This window comes from Protopterus annectens, chromosome 7.part0, assembly GCF_019279795.1.
Source record: "Protopterus annectens isolate FY-2018-M chromosome 7.part0, PAN1.0, whole genome shotgun sequence".
Lineage (NCBI taxonomy): Eukaryota > Metazoa > Chordata > Ceratodontiformes > Protopteridae > Protopterus > Protopterus annectens.
In genome coordinates this window covers 689,566,529-689,588,738 of record NC_056739.1, presented here as the reverse complement: position 1 = coordinate 689,588,738, position 22,210 = coordinate 689,566,529, and the positions used below count along the sequence as shown (strand labels likewise).

Here is a 22,210-nt window from a genome sequence, read left to right as displayed (position 1 = left end):
CTGATCTGTAGTCCATTTGCCCTGAATGCACTGTCCTGCCATGTGTGCTCCCCAGGCATAGTCCAATGCATTTGTTGTCATAGTTTGCCTGGCTGTGGGTAAGGTGAAAAGGCTGACCCTTGTTGAGGTGACATGCCTGTGCCCACCATTGAAACTCCTGTTGAAGGCAGGGAATGAGTGGTATCATTGTTTCCAAGCTGTGGCTGTGCTGAGTCCATACACTTTTCAGGTACCATTGTAATTTCCTCATATGCAGTTTTGCAAATGGTATTGGTAATATGCAAGATGCCATGAATCCCAAGGCCTGCAGAATTTTTCTTGCAGGAAGTTGAGTCTTTGTTGCCATTATTTTGGAATATTGTATCAGCTGTCATTGCTTGTCTGGCGTGAGATAAGCCATCTGGACCGTTGTATTCAAGCTGGCACCCAGGAATATTATGTTTTGTGAGGGCACTAGTTTTAATTTCTTTTCGTTTACTGTGTACCCTAGGCAACTTAGAAGGTGTTTGACAAATGCCAGATGCTTTAAAAGAATGTCCTTGCTTTCTGCTTGAATAAGGCAGTCGTCCAGGTATGGGTATATTTGAATTCCTCTTTGTCTGCAGTATGCAATTACTGGTGCCAGGCATTTTGTGAAGACCCTGGGCGCAGTAGATAAGCCAAAGGGCAGTGCAGAGAATTGATAATGCGTTGAACCTGCAATGAAGCGGAGGTATCTTCTGCAATTTTGTCTGATAGGGACATGCAGGTATGCCTCCTTGAGGTCCAAAGTTACTAGCTAAGCATTCTTGCCCAGCATGGGAAGAAGCTGCTGTAGTGTTAACATCTTGAATTTTGGTACTTGCAGATAGATGTTCAGAACTGAAAGATCCAGAATGGGTCTCCATGCTTTGTCCTTTCTTGGGACTAGTAAGAGTCTTAAGTAAAATCCTTGTCCTTGCTCCTGTGTAGGTACCTGTTGAATGGCTCGCATGTCCATGAGAGCTGTAATTTGCTTTTGTGCCTCTGCCCATTGATTTGTTGGCAGGTTTGGCATTCCTTTTATCCTTGGTAAGGTATGAAAGTGGAATCTGTATCCTTGAGAGACAATGTTTAGAACCCATTTGTCTTTTGTGATGATGTGCCAGTTGTCTGCAAACAATGCTCATTTTCCTCCCAAGGGAGTTGCCAGGAGAGATTTGCTTGGTAGTTTGAGGACTGAGTCACTGTGTTTGTCTTCCGCTAGCTTGGGGCCTGTCTTCTCCTCCTTTCTGGGTAGCAGTACCCCATTGTCGAGGTTTGTAAGGGCCTTGTGACTGACCTCTGCCCCTTGGGCGTCTGTATTTGCCCCTCTGTGATCTGTCAGAAGCTAGAAAGGACCAGTTTTTTGTTGGCCAATTTCTGCTGAAACAAGGGGGTTGTACCTGAAAAAAATCCTTGACCGTTTGCATAGACTTTGCCTTATCCTCCATTTTCTTTAAAACCTCTTCTGCTTTGACACCAACTAATACATCCTGCTGTAAAGGTGCATCCAATAATTTTGCTTTAACATGATCAGGAAGGGTTTGTTCTTTTAACCAAGCATGTCTACGTATGACAGAGCCAGTAACAGCTGCTCTACAGGAAGCTTCCAATGAATCAAATTCGCATTGTAAAGTATGTTTGCCCACCTGTTCAGCTGCATGCAACAGATCCTGCATTTCCTTGAATTCAGACTGTTCAGAATGTGTGCTCATTTTTTGTTTTAACTGAGACATTAGGAATTGCTGATATTTCAACATGCGAAACTGACAATTTAATGCTCTCATAGCCAGAGTTGCTGAGGTGTATATTTTCTTTCCCCATCTATCTAGGGCTCTGGAATCCCTTTCAAAGGGCACAGGATTTTTAGCCATAGAAGCTTTAGCTCCCTTAGGACCCTGGGAAATTGTTTCTGGGTCAGCTACAGGGCTTTTATAAAGGAATTTGTGTGAGTGAGGTACTCTGTAGTATCTGTCTGGTTTGGCTGGAGCAGGAGGTAGAGAGTCTGGATTTAAACTAGACTCCAAGTAAACATCATCCACAATATCTAAAACAGGAGGGATAGCAAGAGGTCTGTGCTGGGGTAATAAAAGGAACTCGCGGAGCCTTTTCTTAGAATCTGAGTAGTCCTGGCCTTCCCAGTGGAAATGTTCCCTCATGGTATGTAAAGTTTCCCCAAAGGAGTAGTCTTCAGGGGGAGATGCTGAGGGAATAGAGTCTTCAGCATCAGAGTCTTCATAAGGTGGAAAAGTGTAATCCTGTTCCTCAGAAGAATATGAGGAGAGTGAAAGCTGATCAGAGGATGCATAATCCTCCTCTTGTCTTGGTCTTTTATCAGGAGGGGGATGGGAACCCCTGATTAGGGTAATCAAATCTTCAGCCATCTTAAACATCTGTTTCTTAGGCATGGGGCCTTGAGAACTGTAGACTGATGTACAGTTTTCTTAGGTTTTAAAGGAGTTTTAAGCTTAGCATAAGATTTAATGGTGAGTGTAGTCGGTCTGAAGACACCTTCTGCAACCGAAGGTGTTTCCACTGCACCGGGGTCTACTTCTGCTCCAGTGTCGGAAGATGGCTACATCGGCCTAGTACGCTCCGCTTGGGAATCCGCAGCTGTCTGGGGTTCCAGTTCTGCGGTCGTCGGGAGCTGCGTAGGCGCCTCACTGAAAACCGGAGAACTGGCGACAGGCCCAGCTGAGGCCTCAGAGTCTAGCTTGTTCCTAGGCTGCCTGTCCTTATCCTTGCGTTTTTTATGTATGGCGGTCATCGGCTGCTCGATGGCATGATATAATTAAATTTCCTACCAAAGTAATGCAGTGCGAAGTCAAAAGAGCGTTTGATAGTTCGTTTATAAAACCTAGCACAAAACCGACAACCTGTGACGTTGTGGTCTGAGCCTAGGCAAGGAATACAATAGGAATGGAAGTCCTTATGAGGTATTTGCTTCCCCCAAGAAATGCAATTGTTAACTTTTTCTGACATCGGACTGAGGCAAGAAAATGTTCCCCAACGGGGTACTTAACTTTATTGAAGACTTTGGACTGAAATTCAAATCGAAAATCTCAGGTGTCGGCCGACCGGCACTTGCGAACTGCTTCTGCTTCGGGCACCGTGCGACAAGAAAGACTGAAGAAAATGGCGTTGGATGCCTCTTATATACCCCTGCGCACTGACGTCAGGGAAGAAGCGACAGCAACCGACACCGGACCAAGACTTTGGAATTCGGGCCGACTGCGGGACCGCCTGAAGGCAGGATAACTCAAGTGTGATGACTGCAGCAGGGTAACACGATGAACATCCTTCACTTTCATGTGTGAGCAGACAAAGACTATGAATGAATGTCTCTGTTCCAAATCTGACCTAAACATAACCCTATACTTCAGTGCGTATTAATTTATACAAATACTTTCATCTTTGTTGCAGAAGGAAATTTAGGAGCTATCTAGCATGTCCAATTTTGAAACCAGCATAGTGAATACATCCACCTTCAGGATGTCTAACTTATACCAGTAGTGACCTACAGACTTACTTCTGACATACCTATGCAGGGCACATTTTCTGCACGAATAACCAAAGATTACATTTGAACAGCTTAGCTGCATTCCTCTAAATTTTATGATTCTCAAAACTGCTGAAGCAGAGCCCTCCTTGTCAAAATATGGTATGTTTCAAATGCTGTACAAAGAAATTACTAAGTACCATAGTATTAACCTGGTGCTCTTCTTGAGCTATTAACATAATTTAGAGCATTCAACATTTGAAGCACTTCCAAGCTCATGACTGAAACATCTCTTTAGACTGTTTTGTTAAACATGAGATTAATATCTAGTACACTCTAGTTGATTCCAAATCAGAGGAATAAATCCCTGACAATGACTCAACTGACCATGGTAAAATCAGAGGCTGGGTACTGGATAAACAGAAAAACAATAGTAGATGGGACTGAGTGTCTGTGACTGCCTCATCCATCTTTTTGGACAAAAGCAGTTTTGGTCCACTGTGTAACTGTCGAGGCCCCAAGGTGTAGCAGCATGCATGGTCAATAATATGCTCTTCAACCTGCTATGTGGGCCCCACCACTGAAGGCCCTGCTTAAACAAGTGTCTGCCATTAGCAAGAGGAGGAGGACTGTAGCACAAACAAAGATTCTGATTATGCTTTGGATGATGAGCTTCTGGAAGAAGGCTCCCATCCTAAACTGTCAGAAAGAAGAATTATACATGAGATGAATTCCCAATGAAGAGAGGGGACCTTCTCATAAAGATATGTTGGTGCAGTTAACAGTGGTATGGGAGGACAAATGGGATAAAATGGCACTAGAGGTAGCAGGCAGTCAGGCAGGTGAAAACAGATTAATAATATTCGCTACCACTGATGTGTACAAAAGAAGAGAAACAATAAGCAACAGTTTCTTCTGCACAGACCAGCTTTAAAGAGACTCTTATGACCACAAATAGGTGAACATACTTAAAAATGAGTACCACTAATTTCCAATTTACCTGCAGGATTACGAGGAAGATCAGGGTCACTGACTGGGGGTTCCATTGGTCCAGAGTAAGGAGGTGGAGGCATATATGCCATAGCACCATCAGATAATGGTGGTCCAGGGTAAAAGCCAGCTGGCAAGAAGAAAAAATCAAACATCTCCATTAACCATCCATTAATGTAGTTCGGTTTCACAGAACATAAACAAGATTTTAGTGTACAATAAAGAAAACATAGCTGTGGCAGAAAAAAATACTTGACAACTTGTCACAGATAAATACAGAAGCTTTGCAACCTTAAAAAGGAGAACTATCCTAACAGCACAGTACATTTGCAAACTAAACAAGTATAAAGTACAGTTGCACAAATCCTACTCACCTGTAACAGTAGACACTTGAATTTCACACTGCCCCAGTGGCATAAGGGTTCTACGCTTAAGACTATTCCACATTGGCAGCTTCCCAGAACTCATAATGCCCTCTTCTAACTCTCTGTGATAGGTGATTTGCTGAGCCCAAGCCATCAGAGGAAGCCTAATGCCTGTCACAGAAAATAAGCTATTCTGGCTTTCTGAGCCCAAGCCATCAGAGGAAGCATAATGCCTGTCACAGAAAATAAGCTATTCGGGCTTTCAGTGCTAAATAGGAAGAACCAGGAAAGACCAGATGCAAGAATTGCCTGAAACCAACCAATATGCAGCCAAAAAAATATCAACACAAATAGCCAAAGCCAACTAACAACACAAGGTTAGATGCCATCAAGCTGTATAAAAAATAATGAAGATGATGGGTGGGTGTTGACATGGAGGCAGTCAGAAACTGGAACATTGACTGTTACAGGTAGGAGTTAGGCAACTGCACCATGTTCATCATTCACACTGCCTCAGTGGCATATGGGTAGATTCCCAAAGCTAATCTTACTTTGGAGGAGATGGAATAAGGAGCCAGCAGCACCCGGAGAATGGTCCTCACAAAGTCAGATCTGGAAGTTGAAAAAAATTGAAAGAATCCAGTCTGTAGTGCTTTCTACAGGTTAAAAAAGAGAGGATTAGGCTGCTACCTCAAGGATGCCTCTAGAGTCCACTCCTTTCCAGTATGCCACCAAAGATGATGATGTTTTGGTGGAATGTGCCTTAACCTTGCCTTGAACAGATTTACCACAGAGGGAGTAATAAAAACAGTATCAGAGGACAACCAACAAGAAACTGCTTAGAGACAGGTTGACCCTTCTTAGCACCACAACAGGAAATAAACAGCTATTCAGCTCCTGAAGGGCTTAGTTCTGTCAAGGTAGTACCTTAGCTACCTGTGCACATCCAAGGTATGCAGAATCTTTTCTCCCTTGTTTTTAGGTTATAGAAATAAAACTGGAAGAGTGAAGATTAGAACTGGGGTAAATTCAGAAACAACTTTTAGTATGAAAAAAGAATTAATGTGTAAAACAACCCTGTCCTTGTGGAATATCAGATAATATTGGCCCACCTTGAGAGTTTGCAGCTCACAGATTCACCTTGCAGTTGTCAGACCAATAAGCGAAACAATTTTCTAAGTGATGAACATCACATCAACCTGAAAAGCGGGTTCAAAAGGAGATAAGGTCAATTTTTCAGGAACACAGTTGAGATCCCAAGGAGGAGAAATTTACTTGTGATGGGGTCTCTCAAGTGCAACACTCTTTTATAAACTGTTTGACCACAAAAAGAGATAAAAGAGGGGAATCCATGGACAGACAAGCTGTGATGGCTGCAAGATGCACCTTGATAGATGCATAAGACAAGCCATCATTAAGCAGCTCACACAAATATTTTAAAACTAAACGGGTAAGTACTATACCGCTCACTCTGATATTGGTTAGGCAGCACCTAAGAAAACCTCTTCCACTTATAAATATAAAATTTTCTAGTTGAAGGTTTTCTTGCCTCCTTCAATACCAGGTGCCTAAGTGTATCAAGATACATTCATCTAGGCTGTCAGTAGCAATTGCCCTAGTTGCTGTGCACCAGTAGCCCCTGACACTGCGTGAGTAGATCCAGACTGTGAGGAAGCTTGTGCTAATTGTCATTTGCCAATTCTATTAAAAGGGAGAATCAACGCTGCCTGAGCCAAAAGGAGGACATCACAATGTTCTTTGATAAGGATTTCTGAATCTTCAGAAGTACCTTTGACATTGGTGTAAAGGGAAGAAATGCAAAAGGGAACATTCTCATCTAAGGGAACAAGGATGCATCTGTCCTCCAAGCATGGCTGCAATGATACTTCACACAGAATTTTTCCAGGTCTCTGTTTTGAAATAAGGTGAACAGGACTAATATATTTCCCTCATCTGAACCAAATCCAGGAAGACATCTGCCCTGAGTTTCCACTTGTGAGGTTTGTCCAGGGTCTGCTTAGTCTGTCTGCCTCTAGGTTTTGCTCTGACAGAATGTATTAGGTCTAAAACATCAGAGGCTTAAGGCTTGCTTACAGGCCACCCCTGCCAACTACAAAGAGGGTATGGCCTTGTACCCCCTTTGTTTGTTTGTTCAGGTACCACATGAGTGTGGCGTTGTCCATGACCAATAAAATGCGACCTGGAAACCATAAGTGGTGAAGAAATTTTAAGGTCTGAATTACTGCTAACATTTCTCTGACATTTATCTTCTTTGTAGCATCCAAAGGACCCCATTCAACTTGAACTAGTACACCCTAGCCAAAGTTCCCCCATGCAAAATATGACTAGTCCATTTGGACTGACTGAACTCTGGTCTGAAGGAAGAAGGGCTGGTCTGGATTGATAGAATCTAATCCCTCCACCACTGTAATTCTAAATTCACAAAATTAGACACTGGTACCTGGAACTTCAAGGGAAGCAGGTGCTGGGTCAAACAATTTTTTTTTTTTTTTTTTTTTTTTTAAGTACCATTAAATCTTTCTCATGTCGAGTCTGGCCAGTGATATCATGAGGATCATTGATACAGTGAGGTCGAAAATTTTGAGAAACTCTTTTGTGAAGGTAATAATAAAAAAACGACCAATAACATAATGCAGTTTATTAACGGCACATCCACTAAGCGCTTTTGTCTCATGCAAGACTTCCTTTTGTGGAAGTCGTTTCTTGAAGAAAGAAATCCCAAAACTATTCTTAAAAGTCATGACGTTGTCTTCTGGTAAAAGTCATGACGTTGTCTTCTGGTAAAAGCCATACTTCATTCTGTGTCTTTCAAAGACCCCAGGAAGACAATTCTTTGTGAGGATGTTTGACAGGAATTCTGTAGTTTCAACCTGAACTTGAGAGCAACTGGAATGTGATGATAAGCATCCTTCAAATGCAACATCACCACTAAGAATATAAAGGTGTATTTAAAATCTCATATTTTAAATCCTCAGAAAAATTCTGGGTATGCAGCCAAGAGTAGCTTCTCAATACAGCAGAAGCAGCTGCATTTTTGGAAAGTGTCCACATCTTATAAGATACTCCTCTAACTATGTTTCAAAACCTGAGTCACATTAGAAACAATCTCATTCACATAAGTTTTATGTTCAGCGGGCAAAGATCCAGCAAAGTCATCTAAACTTTAAGCACACTGAAAAATAAAGTTCCGCATGACACCCTGATAATTTTAAATTCTAAAGACTAAATTACTAGACAGACAACTACTTTCCATGAGAGTCTAAACACTTGCCAATTTTATCCAGTGGTTTAGGATTAGAAGAAGCCAAGGCTCTAGCTGGCAGCTAGAGAAACCACAGCTGGGTCGGCTAACAATGTAGCAAAAAGAGCTACAAGATCAGAGTACACTTTGCATTTCCTCATAGCCTTTTTAGGAACTGGTTCACTAGGCAATGACGTTCTATGTGCATTTTTAGACATCTTCTAAGGCCGGTAACAAGGAAGAGGTAAAATATACGAAATCTCCTCCACAATAAGATCATGAACTCTGACAGTCTTTGGCATAGATTCAGACCGCTTTAAAAATACTTATTTAAACCTATAAACCTAACTAGCATCTGTGGAAAGCTGAACACTTGCTTAGGTTTTCAAACCTGTTCACTTTCAGAAGAGTAAGACTGAATGACTCAAGAATGTTCAATAATGTCTGCAGAGTGCACATTAAAATCTGCAGCGCTAGCCTGATCTCTACAGAACGAAGCCCCGCAGCCATTCTGAATACGACCACAGTCTCCAAGATTAGGTGACTGAAAAACATGCAAGTCACTGAAGACACATCAGACCTATGCATGGTGACAAAATGATCGTCTGTTGTGTGGTGAAAGTTCTGTTTTTTTTTTCTTACTATGAACTATACTAGAGGACAAAAATAAAAGCAATCAGAGTATAATGTCTGTCAAAGAGTCACTTACCCTGGATCTCTCCTACACCTAAAGGGTTTGATTCTCCTGAATCTGAAATGGGTACTGGAACAGCACCAGAGGATGTGTCTGACTACATGACTAACATACTGGGTTGAGGACTCACACCAGAGGGTGACAGGGAAAAGAGTAAATGGTCTGTAGATCAGCTTAAGGCTATCAAGAGATTCACAAACCAAAGGCTATGGCATGTTTTTTTTTTTTTATTGTTTTTTTTTTTAGGTACAACTGGATTTGATGTGATGCAGCTGTATCAGGATCCATAAAGTTAGAGGAAAAAACAATGGTCAAAAACATAACGCTGACGATATTAAGGGCTGACTAAGGGCAGCAACAATATAAACTATGTCCCCACAATTGGGCTACACTGCATAAAATATAGCAGACACCGTTTAAATTGTGCTAAGCCTTGTTTTACTATCTGTGCAGTGTATTAAAATAACAGCACACACACATTACTAAGTAAAATTCACTTGTCCAAATAGTGACAAAAACTCAAATATATACCATTAAATTAAATAGAAACATTTTAAAACACTTAAAAGACTCCTTTGTCAGAAATGCAAAAAAAAATAATCTCCACAGAAAATGCAAATAATTTGCTGTAAAATCATGATTTAACAATAAAAACAGCTACAGCAGTGTTCAATCAGTAACAAATATCATCTCAATGAAGAACAAAGTGAAAAAGCAAAATATTTTCCTGTCAGAACTTCCAAATGAAATAGATAAACAGAAAAAAGCCTACTGTTCAACTGAAACCAAAGAACGTTTGTTTCCAAGTACAAGTCATAGAACACTTCAGAAGAGCCCTATGACTGTTTAAAAACAGTACTAAACATGCAAACAACACAACAGTAAGTTAGAATTTTAAATGGAATTAACAATGGTGCTCAATAGCAAGAATATTAAAATAAAAAACTTAAAGGGCGCACGCACGCATTTTAAATATAAATCAAGATTATATAATAATAAAGAGGAAGGGAAGTTCCCAAATGGATCTCACAGAGTCTAGAAGCTGTAATCCACCAATGTCGGCTGCTGAGGAGTTTCAACTGTGTGAGTTCTTGAGATGAATAACAGACTTTCTGTGACGGGGTTAGGCTTCCCCTGATGAGATGGGCATAACCAAGCCCCCATCACATTGCCATAGAAGGAGATTCTAAGCTCTGGAAAGCTGCCAGTGTAGGTTTTTGCAAGGCACAGAACCCATACACCACTGTACTGACTAGGCACATGATAACAGGGAATAGCTTCTCTCCCCAAACTTCATTCTTGACAAAACATAAAAGGTGGTAAAGCAACACTTACAGACGTGTTATCTCCTCTACAGTACCTCACTCATATGATGACACATAATGTCAGTTTAAAAGGCAGCACTCTTAATAGCACAGATTTTTCAGAAGCTTTCATACATTTATGCATCCATATCCACACAGCTAACTTATACAAGAGAAGGGACAGCCTATGTAACATCTGTATGTTTATTAGAATGCTCCATAAATGCAGGTTTTACTGTTGTGCTTTTGCCTTCATGAGATTTCTAAAAATAATGTGCACCATATTTATTGACATCTGGTGACCAGAAAAGTCCAACTAGGTCAAAAACCTATTTCCAGAAGACGCCCAGGGAGAAAAGCTCCAGTAAATTTTGAAAAACATATGTAGAATTGCAAAAACTGTCACAATAAGTTGTACATGAGTAACAATGGAGGTGCTGAAATAGCACTTAAAATAGGTAAAATAGGGATCTGTTTAACAAAATATAAATGAAAGACATACGCAAGAATACATTCGCTGGATAATGTGCAACTCCCTGTAGCAAGGGAAGAGAATATTCAAAGTTACACCCCACATATTAGAAGATGTTCTTCGTGTTTCACTGTTGCAGTCATTACATTTGGGTTATCTGCTTGCAGTAGCCCTCAGTCGGCCTGATTAACAAAGTCTTGGGTCCTGTGTTAGTTGCTGTCCCTTCTTCCATGATGTCAGGTCGTCAGGGGTATGAAAAGTACAGTTTTGTACCTACCATAAATGTAGATGTTCGAGTGCTAATACAGCTGCAGTCATAACAGATGGGTTCTCCTGCCGTCAGGCGGGTCCTCGGTCAGCCGAATTCCAAAGTCTAGGTCCGGTGTCGGTTGTCGTCGCTTCTTCCCTGACGTCAGTGCGACAGGGGTATAAAGGAACCAGCCAATGCCATTTTTTTCAGTTTTTCTTGCCCCAGATGTCAGGTGCCCCCAGAAGGAAGGCAATACATAAATTTGTGTGATAATGCAGTGCAATATAATCAAAATACAGTAGTTGCAAGCAAATACATCATAAATGAAATCCCCAATCAGGTTGTATGAGGATGTGTTAGCCTATAGGCCTGTCCCAAGAGGGGAAGGAGGGAGGGAAGCCTGGACTGCAGCTGTATTAGCACTCGAACATCTACATTTATGGTAGGTACAAAACTGTACTATGTTCATCGTGCATACAGCTGCAGTCATAACAGATGGGTAGAATCCCAAAGCTAAGAAAGGGGTGGTAGGCATTAGTGGAACTAGGAGGAGCCAAAATGCCCTGCAAGACTGCAGTGGCAAAGCCTGCTCTAGATTTGGAGTATAATGGTAGGTTGTAGTGCTTGGAGAAGGTATGCACAGAACTCCAAGTGGCTGCTTCCAAAATATCCTTGGTAGGAACTCCTCTGAGGAAGGCTGCAGAGGTGGCTGTGGCCCTGGTGGAATGAGTTCTAATGCCTGTAGAACAGTTTTGCCATGAAAGGAATAGCAAAAGCTTATGCAGTGGGCTACCCATTTTGAGATTGTCTGTTTGGAAATTGGCTTCCCTTGAGCTCCTACCGCATTGGCCACAAAGAGCTGTTCTGATTTTCTGAAAGGCTTTGTTCTGTCCAAATAATAACGCAGTTGTCTGTGGATGTCCAAGGACTGTAGTAATCTCTCCCCTTTGTTTTGAGGATTAGGATAAAAAGTATGTAAATGTATGGCCTGATTTAAAGCTACCCTGGATACCACTTTAGGCATAAAGGATGGGTTGGTTCGTAAGGAAACTCTGTCCTGATGGAAGATGATAAAAGGCTGGACCGCCATGAGAGCCTGTAGTTCTGAAACTCTACGAGCTGAGGTGATAGCCAGAAGGAAAGCTGTTTTCCAGGACAAATATTGCAAATCTGATGAGGCAGCTGGCTCAAAGGGAGGCAAGGTCAGTTTTTCCAGAATGAAAATAAGATCCCAAGCAGGTATTGGTTGTTTCCTTGGAGGCCTTAAATTCTTAGCCCCTCTGAGGAACTGTCTTAAGAGAGGGTGAGAAAATAAAGGTGGATCAGTGTTGTATTCTGCAGAAATGGCTGAGGCATGGATTTTGATGGAGGAGAAAGTCCACTGCTTAGCAGTTCAGCCAAATATTGTAGTATTTGAGGTAAATTCAGTTTTCCAGGATCCTGGCCCTTTTTCTCATTCCAGACACAAAACGCTTTCCATTTTATGGAGTAAGCTTTTCTAGTTGATGGCCTTCTGGCCTCCAAAATGACATCCTGCACCTCCTTGGAGAGTAGGGCCTGTTGTGATGCTAAGGAATCTTCCATGCAGCTAGATTGAGTGTTTTTAGCTGGCTGTGAAGAGTTTTGAAACTGTGCTGAGTCAGAAGAAGAGGCATTAGAGGCAGGGTCCATGGCGGGGAATGCGTCAGGCTCCTCAGGAGTGGGTACCAGTGTTGCCTTGGCCAGTCCGGAGCAATGAGAATCATCTTTGGTCTGTCTGCTTTGGTCTTTAATAGAACTTTGGGTAGCAGAGGAAGAGGAGAGAAGGCATAAACTGTCATTGATGTCCAAGTGAAAGAAAGAGCGTCCACTCTCCAGGCATTTGGATGGAAGATCCTTGAGCAGAATTTTGTCAATTGATGATTCTTGCGGGAGGCAAAGAGATCTATGTCTGGCCTTCCCCATTCTTGGATTATTTCTGTAAAAACTTTTGGATGCAATTTCCATTCGTGTGGATCTGTCATATTCCTGCTTAGGTTGTCTGCCAGCGTGTTTTCCTTGCCTGGCAAGTACTGTGCTTGTAGTTCCATTTGTAAGTCCATGGCCCTGTTCCAAAGTGACATGGCCAGTCTGCATAGGGGGTAAGAATGTGTTCCTCCCTGTTTGTTTATGTACCACATAACTGTGGTGTTGTCCGTTCTTATCAATAGTTGACCTGGTTGTAGAAGGTCCTTGAAAGCTATAATAGCATTCATTACTGCTAGCATTTCTTTTGATAGGTGTGAAGGTGCTTTTCTTTTGGGACCATTTGCCCTGAATGCACCGATCTGTCATGTGCCCAGGCGTAGTCCGAGTTGTCTGTTGTGATGACTTGATTTGCTTGAGGCTTGCTGAATGGAAGAGCTGTGTTTGTTTGACATGCTTGAGCCCACCACAGAAATTCCTTTTGCAGACATGGAATTATTGGTATTATTGTTTCCAAACTGTGGCTGTGTTGAGACCATATGTTTTTCAGGTACCATTGTAGTTTCCTCATATGCAGATTTGCACATGGGATTAGTAAGATGCAAGATGCCATGAATCCCAGAGCCTGCAGGATTTTCCTTGCAGTCAGCCTGGTGCAATTTGCTAGTGTTCTGAAGTATTGAATTAGTTGCCCCTGCTTCTCTGGCGTGAGGTAGGCCATCTGGGTGTTTGTGTCCAAATTGGCACCCAGGAAAATTATCTTCGGAGAGGGTATTAGCCTTGATTTCTTTTTGTTGACTGTGTATCCCAGAGAGTTCAATAACATTATTACATAAGCCAGATGTTTCAGAAGAATGTGCTTGCTGTCCGCTTGGATCAGGCAGTCGTCCAAATAGGGGTATATTTGTATCCCTTGAAGTCTGCAGTAGGCAATTACTGATGCCAGGCATTTCGTGGATACTCTGGGCGCAGTAGATAAGCCAAAGGGCAATGCAGAGAATTGATAATGGGTTGAACCTGCAAGAAATCTGAGGTACCTTCTGCAATTTTGTCTGATTGGGACATGCAAGTATGCCTCCTTGAGGTCCAGTGTTACCAGCCAAGACTCCTTGCCCAGCATGGGAAGAAGTTGCTGTAGAGTGAGCATCTTGAATTTTGGTACGAGCAGAAAAGTGTTTAGGATGGATAGATCCAAAATAGGTCTCCAATCTTTTCCCTTCCTTGGCACCAGAAATATCCTGGAATAAAAACCTTGATCTTGTTCATGCGTAGGTACCTCTTGAATAGCTTTCATGTTTATGAGATCTGTAATTTGCCTTTGTGCCTCTGCCCTTTGACTGTGTGGCAGGTTTGGCATGCCTCTCATTTTTGGAAGGGTGTGAAAATGGAATTTGTAGCCTCTGTTTATAATGTCCAGGATCCATTTGTCCTTTATGACAACATGCCAATTTTTTTGAAAATAATGCCAGCTTTCCTCCTAAGGGGGCTGCCATTTGAGACCTGGTTGGCATGCAAAGGGGAAAGTCATTGGGTTTGCTTTCTGAAAGATTGCGAGTTGTCCTCACCACCTCTTTGTGTAGGAGCTTGCCATTGTCTGCCTCTATACGATCCTTGGGATTGTCCTCTGCCCCTCGGGTGCCTGTATCTGCCTCTTTGGGGTCTGTCTGTGGCAGGAAAGGACCAGTTTTTGGAAGGCCAATTTCTACTAAAACGTGGTGGTTGAACCTGTAGAAATTCTTTCACAGTTTGCATTGATTTAGCCTTTTCCTCCATTTTCCTTAATACCTCCTCAGCATTACCACCAAATAGTACATCCTTTTGAAGATGGAACGTCTAGTAATTTAGCTTTGACATGATCAGGCAAGGCTTGTTCCTTGAGCCAGGCATGCCTACATATGACTGATCCTGTAACAGCAGCTCTACATGAGGCCTCTAGAGCATCAAAACCACATTGTAAGGTATGCTTACCCACTTGTTCTGCATTATGCATCAAATCCTGCAACTCCTTCAAGTCTGGTTGTTCAGGTTGTGACATTTTACTTTTCAATTGTGATAACAAAAACTGTTGGTATTTTAGCATATGAAACTGACAGTTTAAGGCCCTCATGGATAAGGTAGCCGAGGTATATGCCTTTTTTCCCCACCTTTCTAAGGATCTGGAATCTCTCTCGGAAGGCAATGGATTTTTGGCAATGGAGGCCTTAACTCCCTTGGGGCCCTGCAAGATGGTTTCTGGGTCAGCAGCATGGCTTTTGTATAGAAATTTGTGTGAGTCAGGAACCCTGTAGTACCTGTCAGGCTTAACTGGAGCTGGAGGTAGAGAGTCCGGGTTAAGGCAGGCCTCCGAGTAAACATAATCTAGGATGTCCAAGACAGGAGGTATAGCCAGAGGCCTGTGCTGAGGTAACAAGAGAATTTCCCTGAGCCTTTTCTTGGAATCTGAATAATCCTGGCCTTCCCAGTGGAAGTGTTCCCTTAAGGTATGCAAAGTTTCCCCAAATGAGTAATCCTCAGGGGGGGATACAGAAGGGATGGACTCCTCCGCATCAGAAGAGTGCTCTGAAATAATGGAGCCCTGATCAGAGGAGGGGGAATCTTCCTCCACTCTGGGCCTTTTGTCCGGTGGGGGCTGAGAACCTCTGATTAGAGTAATTAAATCCTCAGCCATTTTAAGCATCTGTTTCTTAGGCATGGGGCCTGGAGATGGGCCCTGTGTGGCTGGTCTAGAGTGCATGGTTGCTTTAGACTTTGTGAAAGCCTTGATGGAGAAAGAAGAGGAAGGTCTGAAGACACCTTGAGTGGAGGTGGACCTGTCCACATTCTGAGTTTCAACGCCAAGAGTGGCTTCAGTACCTGTAGTCGGGGTGTGGGCCGAGGAGCCTGCGACCTCGGGCACAGGAGACACCGTCAAAGAAGTGTCGTCGGTAATCAGGGGCTGTGTAGGCACCTCGCTGAGAACCGGACCACGTGTAGTCGGCTTTGGCGTGGTGTCGGTAGAGGCCGCGGACCTCGTGTGTCGGTCCTTGTCTTTGTGTTTTTTAGACAAAACCGGAGTCGGAGTATCCGATGACATAGTATAGTTAAATGCTTTCCCAAAATAATGCTGGGCGAACTCCGCCCGACGCTTAATAGTGCGTTTGTTGAATGTAGCACAAAAGCGACAGACCGAGACGTCGTGGTCTGGGCCTAAACAAGGTATACAGAGGGAATGGAAATCCTTATGCGGTATTTGCTTCCCACAAGAAATACAATTATTAACTTTGTCTGACATCGGTCTGAGGCAAGAAAAGTTTCCCCAACGGGGTACTTAGCTTTTAAGAAGACTTCGGTTTCCAAATTTTCGTAATCTCAGGAGCTGGCCGACCGGCACTTGCGAACTGCTTCTGCTTCGGGCACCGCGCGGCAAGAAAGACTGAAGAAAATGGCGTTGGCTGGTTCCTTTATACCCCTGTCGCACTGACATCAGGGAGGAAGCGACGACAACCGACGCCGGACCTAGACTTTGGAATTCGGCCGACCGAGGACCCGCCTGATGGCAGGAGACCCCATCTGTTATGACTGCAGCTGTATGCACGATGAACATCATGCAGCAGATGCCATTACATCAGTCTTTCTTGCCGTGCGGTGCCTGAAGCAGAAGTAGTTTGCAAGTGCAGGTCAGCCAACTCCTGAAATTTTTGTTTTCGAGTTTCAGAACCGAAGTCTTCAATTAAAGCCAAGCACCCTGTTGAGGAAACTTTTTCTTGCCGATGTCAGTAAAAGTTAATAATTGCATTACTTGTGGAAAGCAAATATCTCAAAGATTTTCATTTGTACCGTATTCCTTGCCTAGGCCCTGACCACGACGTACCTTGCTGTTGGGTTTGTGCTTTATTTAATCAGCGCACTATCTGTCGTTGGTATATTTTTGCCTCTAAATATTTCGGTTCTCAGTTTAATTATCCAGAAATGTCGTCAGTTAGCCATCCGACTACCGGGATTTCGAAAAAATGCAAAGATAAAGACAGAGACAGGCCGCCGAGGTCCAAAAAGTACAGTTTTGTACCTACCATAAATGTAGATGTCCGATAGGTATGCATCTGCAGTCATAACATATGGGTTGTCCTGCCTCAGGCAGCCCTTCGGTCGGCCGGATTCCAAAGTCTGGGTCTGGCCTCGGATGATGTCGCACTTTCCCCGACGTCAGAGCTTCTGGGGTATAAAGGCATCAGCCGACGCCATTTTCCTCAGTGTTTCTTGCCCCAGATGCCAGGTGCCCTCTAGGAAGGCTAAATTTGGATAAATGCTGAAAAATTCCAAACAATAGCAAAATATATACATATATATACAAACAAACAAATACACCATAATAGATTCCCCCAGCTAGCTGAAAGAGGGGTAAGCACCCTAGGAATACCACAGAGGGGAAGGAGGGTGGGTAATCCTGACTGCAGATGCATACCTATCGGACATCTATATTTATGGTAGGTACAAAACTGTACTATGTCCTTCAAGGATGCATCTGCAGTCAAAACATATGGGTAGAATACCATAGCCAAACTGGGGGAGGAGGTACTAAGAGAAGGATGGTGTAGTTAAGATCCCCTGCAGAACTGCAGTTGCAAAACCTGCTCGGGATCTGGAGTATAAAGGTAGATTATAATGCTTGGCAAATGCATGCACGGAGCTCCAAGTAGCAACTTCTAAAATGTCCTTGGTAGCCACCCCTCGTAGGAAAGCTGTAGTGGTGGCTGTGGCCCTTGTGGAATGAGGCCTGATATTTTCAGAAGCTGTCTTTCCATGAAAAGAGTAGCAAAAGCGAATGCAATTTCCTATCCATTTTGAAATTGTCTGTTTGGAAATTGCTCTTCCTTGCACCCCAGTTGCATATGCTACAAAAAGTTGGTCAGTTTTTCTGTTGGTTTTAGTTCTGTCCAGATAGTAGCGTAGTTGTCTGTGTATATCCAAGGTGTGCAAAAGTTTTTCTCCTTTGTTCTGTGGGTTAGGGAAGAACGTAGGCAAATGAATAGCTTGGTTCAAGGATACCCTGGATACCACCTTTGGCATGAAAGTAGGATTGGTTCTCAGTGACACTCTATCCTGGTGGAAGATAAGAAAGAGCTGCACTGCCATTAATGCCTGTAACTCTGATACTCTTCTTGCTGAAGTGACTGCCAGAAGAAAAGCAGTTTTCCAAGATAAAAACTGTAGGTTTGCTGATGCTGCTGGTTCAAAAGGAGGTAGAGTCAATTTTTCCAGCACAAAATTGAGATCCCATGCAGGTAGAGGGGGTCTCTGTGGAGGTTTAACATTTTTGATCCCTCTCAAAAATTGTCTGAGAAGAGGGTGAGAGAAGATAGGAGGATCCATATTGTATTCTGCTGAAATTGCTGAAGCATGAATCTTAATGGAAGAATAAGACAGGTCATTGTGGAACAATTCTGCTAAGTATTCTAGGATGTGTGCTAGGCTTGCCACTGTGACATCTGTGCCCTTTGATGTGCTCCAAATGAGAAATCTCTTCCATTTAGCTGAGTACATCTTCCTTGTGGAAGGTCTGCGAGCCTCCAGGATAATGTCCTTGACCCTCTGAGATAAAACAGTTTGGTTTGGTTTTACTGAATTTTCCAGGCAGTTAGTTGCAGTGTTTTCAAGTTTGGATGCAGGGTCTTGAAATTGTTCTGCGTTAGAAGAAGAGGCCATAGGGGTAGAGGCCATGAGTTTGCCTGAGACATGCTTCTCAGTAGTGGATACCAGTGTTGTCTTGGCCAGTCCGGAGCTATTAGTATCACCTTTGGCTGTTCCTCCCTGATCTTCAGTAGAACCTTGTACATCAATGGGAGAGGTGCAAAGGCATACACTGTTAGGGCATTCCAGCTGAAAGAGAGAGAGTCCACCCTCCAGGCTTGTGGGTGGTATGTCCTTCAGCAGAATTTCTTCAGTTGGTGGTTGAGTGGGGAGGCAAACAGATCTATCTCTGGCATTCCCCATTTCTTTGTTATGAGTTTGAAGATGTCTGGATGCAGCATCCATTCGTGAGCATCCGTGGTAGTTCTACTTAAGCTGTCTGCTAGTGAATTCTCTTTTCCTGGTACGAATTTGGCCTGTAGCTGGATATTGTGATTCAGGCATAGGTTCCACAGATTCATTGCCATCCGGCATAGAGGGTAGGAATGTGTGCCTCCCTGTTTGTTTATGTACCACATGACCGTGGTGTTGTCTGTTCTTATTAACAGATGTCCTTGCTGGAGGAATGGTTTGAATGCCTCGAATGCATGCTTCACAGCCAGCATCTCCTTTTGGTTTATGTGCATGCTTAGCTGCCCTTGAGACCACAGGCCTTGGATACATTTGTCCTCCATGTGTGCTCCCCATCCTAGGTCTGAGGCGTCCGTGGTGATGGTCTGCCTTGGTTTTGGTTTGTTGAAAGGCAACCCTCTGTTGTACTGGCATGCCTGAGCCCACCACAGGAATTCCTTTTGAAGGCATGGAATGATTGGTATCATGGTTTCTAGACTGTGACTGTGTTCAGGCCATACATTCCTTAGGTACCATTGTAATTTCCTCATATGCAGCCTGGCATGTGGAATCAAGATTATGCAGGATGCCATGTAACCCAGGGCCTGCAGGACTTTCCTTGCAGTAAGCTGAGTTTGTCTTGTCAAAGTCATGAAATAATCTGGAAGTTGTTTTTGTTTTTCTTCTGTGAGAAAAGCCATCTGAGTGATTGTGTCCAGATCCGCACCCAAAAAGGTTATCCTTTGGGATGGCGCTAGTCTTGACTTTTGGATGTTGACTGTGTATCCCAAGGCCTGTAGCAGGTGTATGACATAGGCCAAGTCCTTTAACAATTTTGTCTTGTTGTCCGCTTGTATTAGGCAGTCGTCCAGGTATGGGTAAATTTGAATTCCCTGAAGTCTGCAATGTGCAATTACTGATGCCAGGTATTTCGTGAATACTCTGGGCGCAGTAGATAAGCCAAAGGGCAATGCTGAGAATTGATAATGCTCTGATCCTGCAAGAAATCTGAGGTGTCTTCTGCAATCTGGTCGAATAGGGACGTGCAGGTATGCCTCCTTGAGATCTAGAGTCACCAGCCAAGACTCCTTGCCCAACATGGGAAGAAGTTGCTGTAGGGTCAGCATTTTGAATTTTGGCACAATGTGATATGTGTTCAGTGCAGACAAGTCGAGAATAGGCCTCCATTGGTTTTCTTTTCTTGGTACCAGGAATAATCTGGAGTAAAATCCTTGTCCTTGTTCCATGGATGGTACCCTTTCTATCGCTTTCATCTGAAGTAAATTGCTGATTTGTCTTAAAGCCTCTGCCTTCTGGTTTGGTGGAAGGTTTGGCATTCCGCTCCTTTTTGGTAAAGTGTGGAAGTGAAACCTGTATCCTTTGTCTATTGTTTGCAATGTCCATGTATCCTTTGTAATGCAATGCCAGTTTTTTGAGAATAAAGCCAGCTTTCCGCCCAAGGGAGCTTCCAGTTGATCCCTGGTAGGCGGAATCAGAGTCAAGTCATTGGGTCTGTCCTGTGGTAGTGGTTGTAGGTGCAGCTGTGGTACTACTCCTCCTCTGGTTGGCAGGCTGCCACTGACGGCCCCTGTAGGCACCCTTTGATTGACCTCTGCCTCTAGGGCGTCTGTTCCTGCCCCTCTGTGCTCTGGAGGTGTCTGGAAAGGACCAATTCTTTGTAGGCCAGTTTCTGCTGAACCTCGGTGGTTGGACTTGCAGAAATTCCTTTACTGTTTGCACAGATTTTGCTTTTTCTTCCACCTTCTTTAAAATCTCCTGTGCAGGGGAGCCAAATATATTTTGTTTCTCCATTGGAGCATCGAGGAGTTTAGCCTTGACATGGTCTGGCAAGGATTGCTCTTTTAGCCAGGCATGCCTACGAATTACTGCCCCAGTCATAGCTGATCTAAATGAAGCCTCCAGTGCATCATAGCCACATTTTAAGAAATGATTACTGACCTGCTGAGAGTTGTGTACCAAATCCTGAAGGGTTTTACGGTCTAAAGGTTCAGGAGAAGAAAGCTTCTTATTCAGCTGATCTAACAAAAATTCTTGGTACTGTATCATATGGAATTGACAGTTTAATGCCCTGGCAGAAAGAGTAGCAGATGTATAAACCTTTTTTCCCCATCTCTCTAATGCTCTAGACTCTCTTTCAGAGGGGAGGGGATTTTTGGCCGTAGCAGCTGCAACCGCTTTAGGGCCCTGAGAAATAGTTTCTGGGTCTGCAGCATGGGCTTTATACAGGTGGAAGTGAGAATCTGGGACCCTGTAATATCTATCAGGTTTGGCAGGGGCCGGGGGAAGAGAATCAGGTGCAGTACTTACATCATTATACACATCATCAATTACATTTAGAACAGGTGGTATGGCTAAGGGCCTATGCTGGGGCAAATGCAAAAAGGTCCTTAATCTTTTTCTAGAATCAGAGAAATCCTGACCCTGCCATTGAAAGTGCTCCCTCACAGAGTGTAAAGTCTCCCCAAAGGAAAATTCTTCAGGTGGGGAGGCCGAAGGAATAGAATCTTCTGCATTTGAATCCTCATAAGGCGAGTAGGCCCCTTCCTGATGGACTGACAAATCAGATCCATCCGAGGAGTAATCAGAGGAGAGAGGTTCAGAGGGGTCAGACCTGGGCCTTTTGTCTGGTGGAGGTTGGGAGGCCCTGTCTGGGTGAGGTTGGGAACCCTTAATTAAGGATATAAGGTCCTCAGCAAGACTGAGAATCTGAGAACTAGAGGAAGGCCTCTGGGAAGTAGATTTGGCAGGCAAAGCTTTTGAAAGTTTGGCAGCTTTAGCCCTGGAGAAGGCCTTAATAGACATAGAAGCTGGGGGCCTAGCTGCCCCACGTGCAGGGGTAGAAATGTCCAAAGGAATGGTGTCGGACAATGCTTGAGCACTAGCTTCGGTTGGGAGTTCTGAAGCCGACTCAGCCGGGGCCTCTCGGGCCTCGGTGGTCGGAGGGATGGTTTCGGTAGGAGAAATAACTGTGGACTCGGTTTCAGCCGAAACCGAGACACTCGCGGTAGGCCTAGTCGTGGTTTCAGCCGAAACCGCAGGCCGCGAGTGTCGGTCCTTTTCCTTGCGTTTTTTGGCCATATGCGAAGTCGGAGTCTCCGACGGCATTTTGTAAGCAAAATCGGTTCCAAAAAATTCTTCTGCAAACTCCGACCGACGTCTAAGAGTCCGTCGGTTGAAGGAGGCACAGGCTAAACAAGCTGATACGTCATGGTCTGGGCCTAAGCAAGGAAGGCAGTAAGAATGGAAATCCTTATGAGGTATTTGTTTCCCACAAGTTAAACAATTATTTACTTTGTCTGACATCGGCTGAGGCAAGAAAGAGTCCCCAACAGGGTACTTAGCTTTTTTCGAAGTCTTCGGTAGCTGAAATCTCTGGATCTGACCGACCGGCACTTGCGAACAGCTTCTGCTT

The 22,210-nt window shown here is 43.6% G+C and overlaps 1 protein-coding gene across 2 annotated transcripts in view; it reads right to left on the bottom strand.

The window, feature by feature from the left end:
• WBP2 (WW domain binding protein 2) overlaps nucleotides 1-22,210 on the bottom strand; it is a 524,763-nt gene that overhangs the window by 144,454 nt on the left and 358,099 nt on the right. For both annotated transcript variants that reach the window (XM_044077224.1, XM_044077225.1), the window contains exon 6: nucleotides 4,500-4,619. In XM_044077224.1, the coding sequence (XP_043933159.1) occupies nucleotides 4,500-4,619 (120 nt within the window). The remainder of the gene's footprint in view (nucleotides 1-4,499; nucleotides 4,620-22,210) is intronic.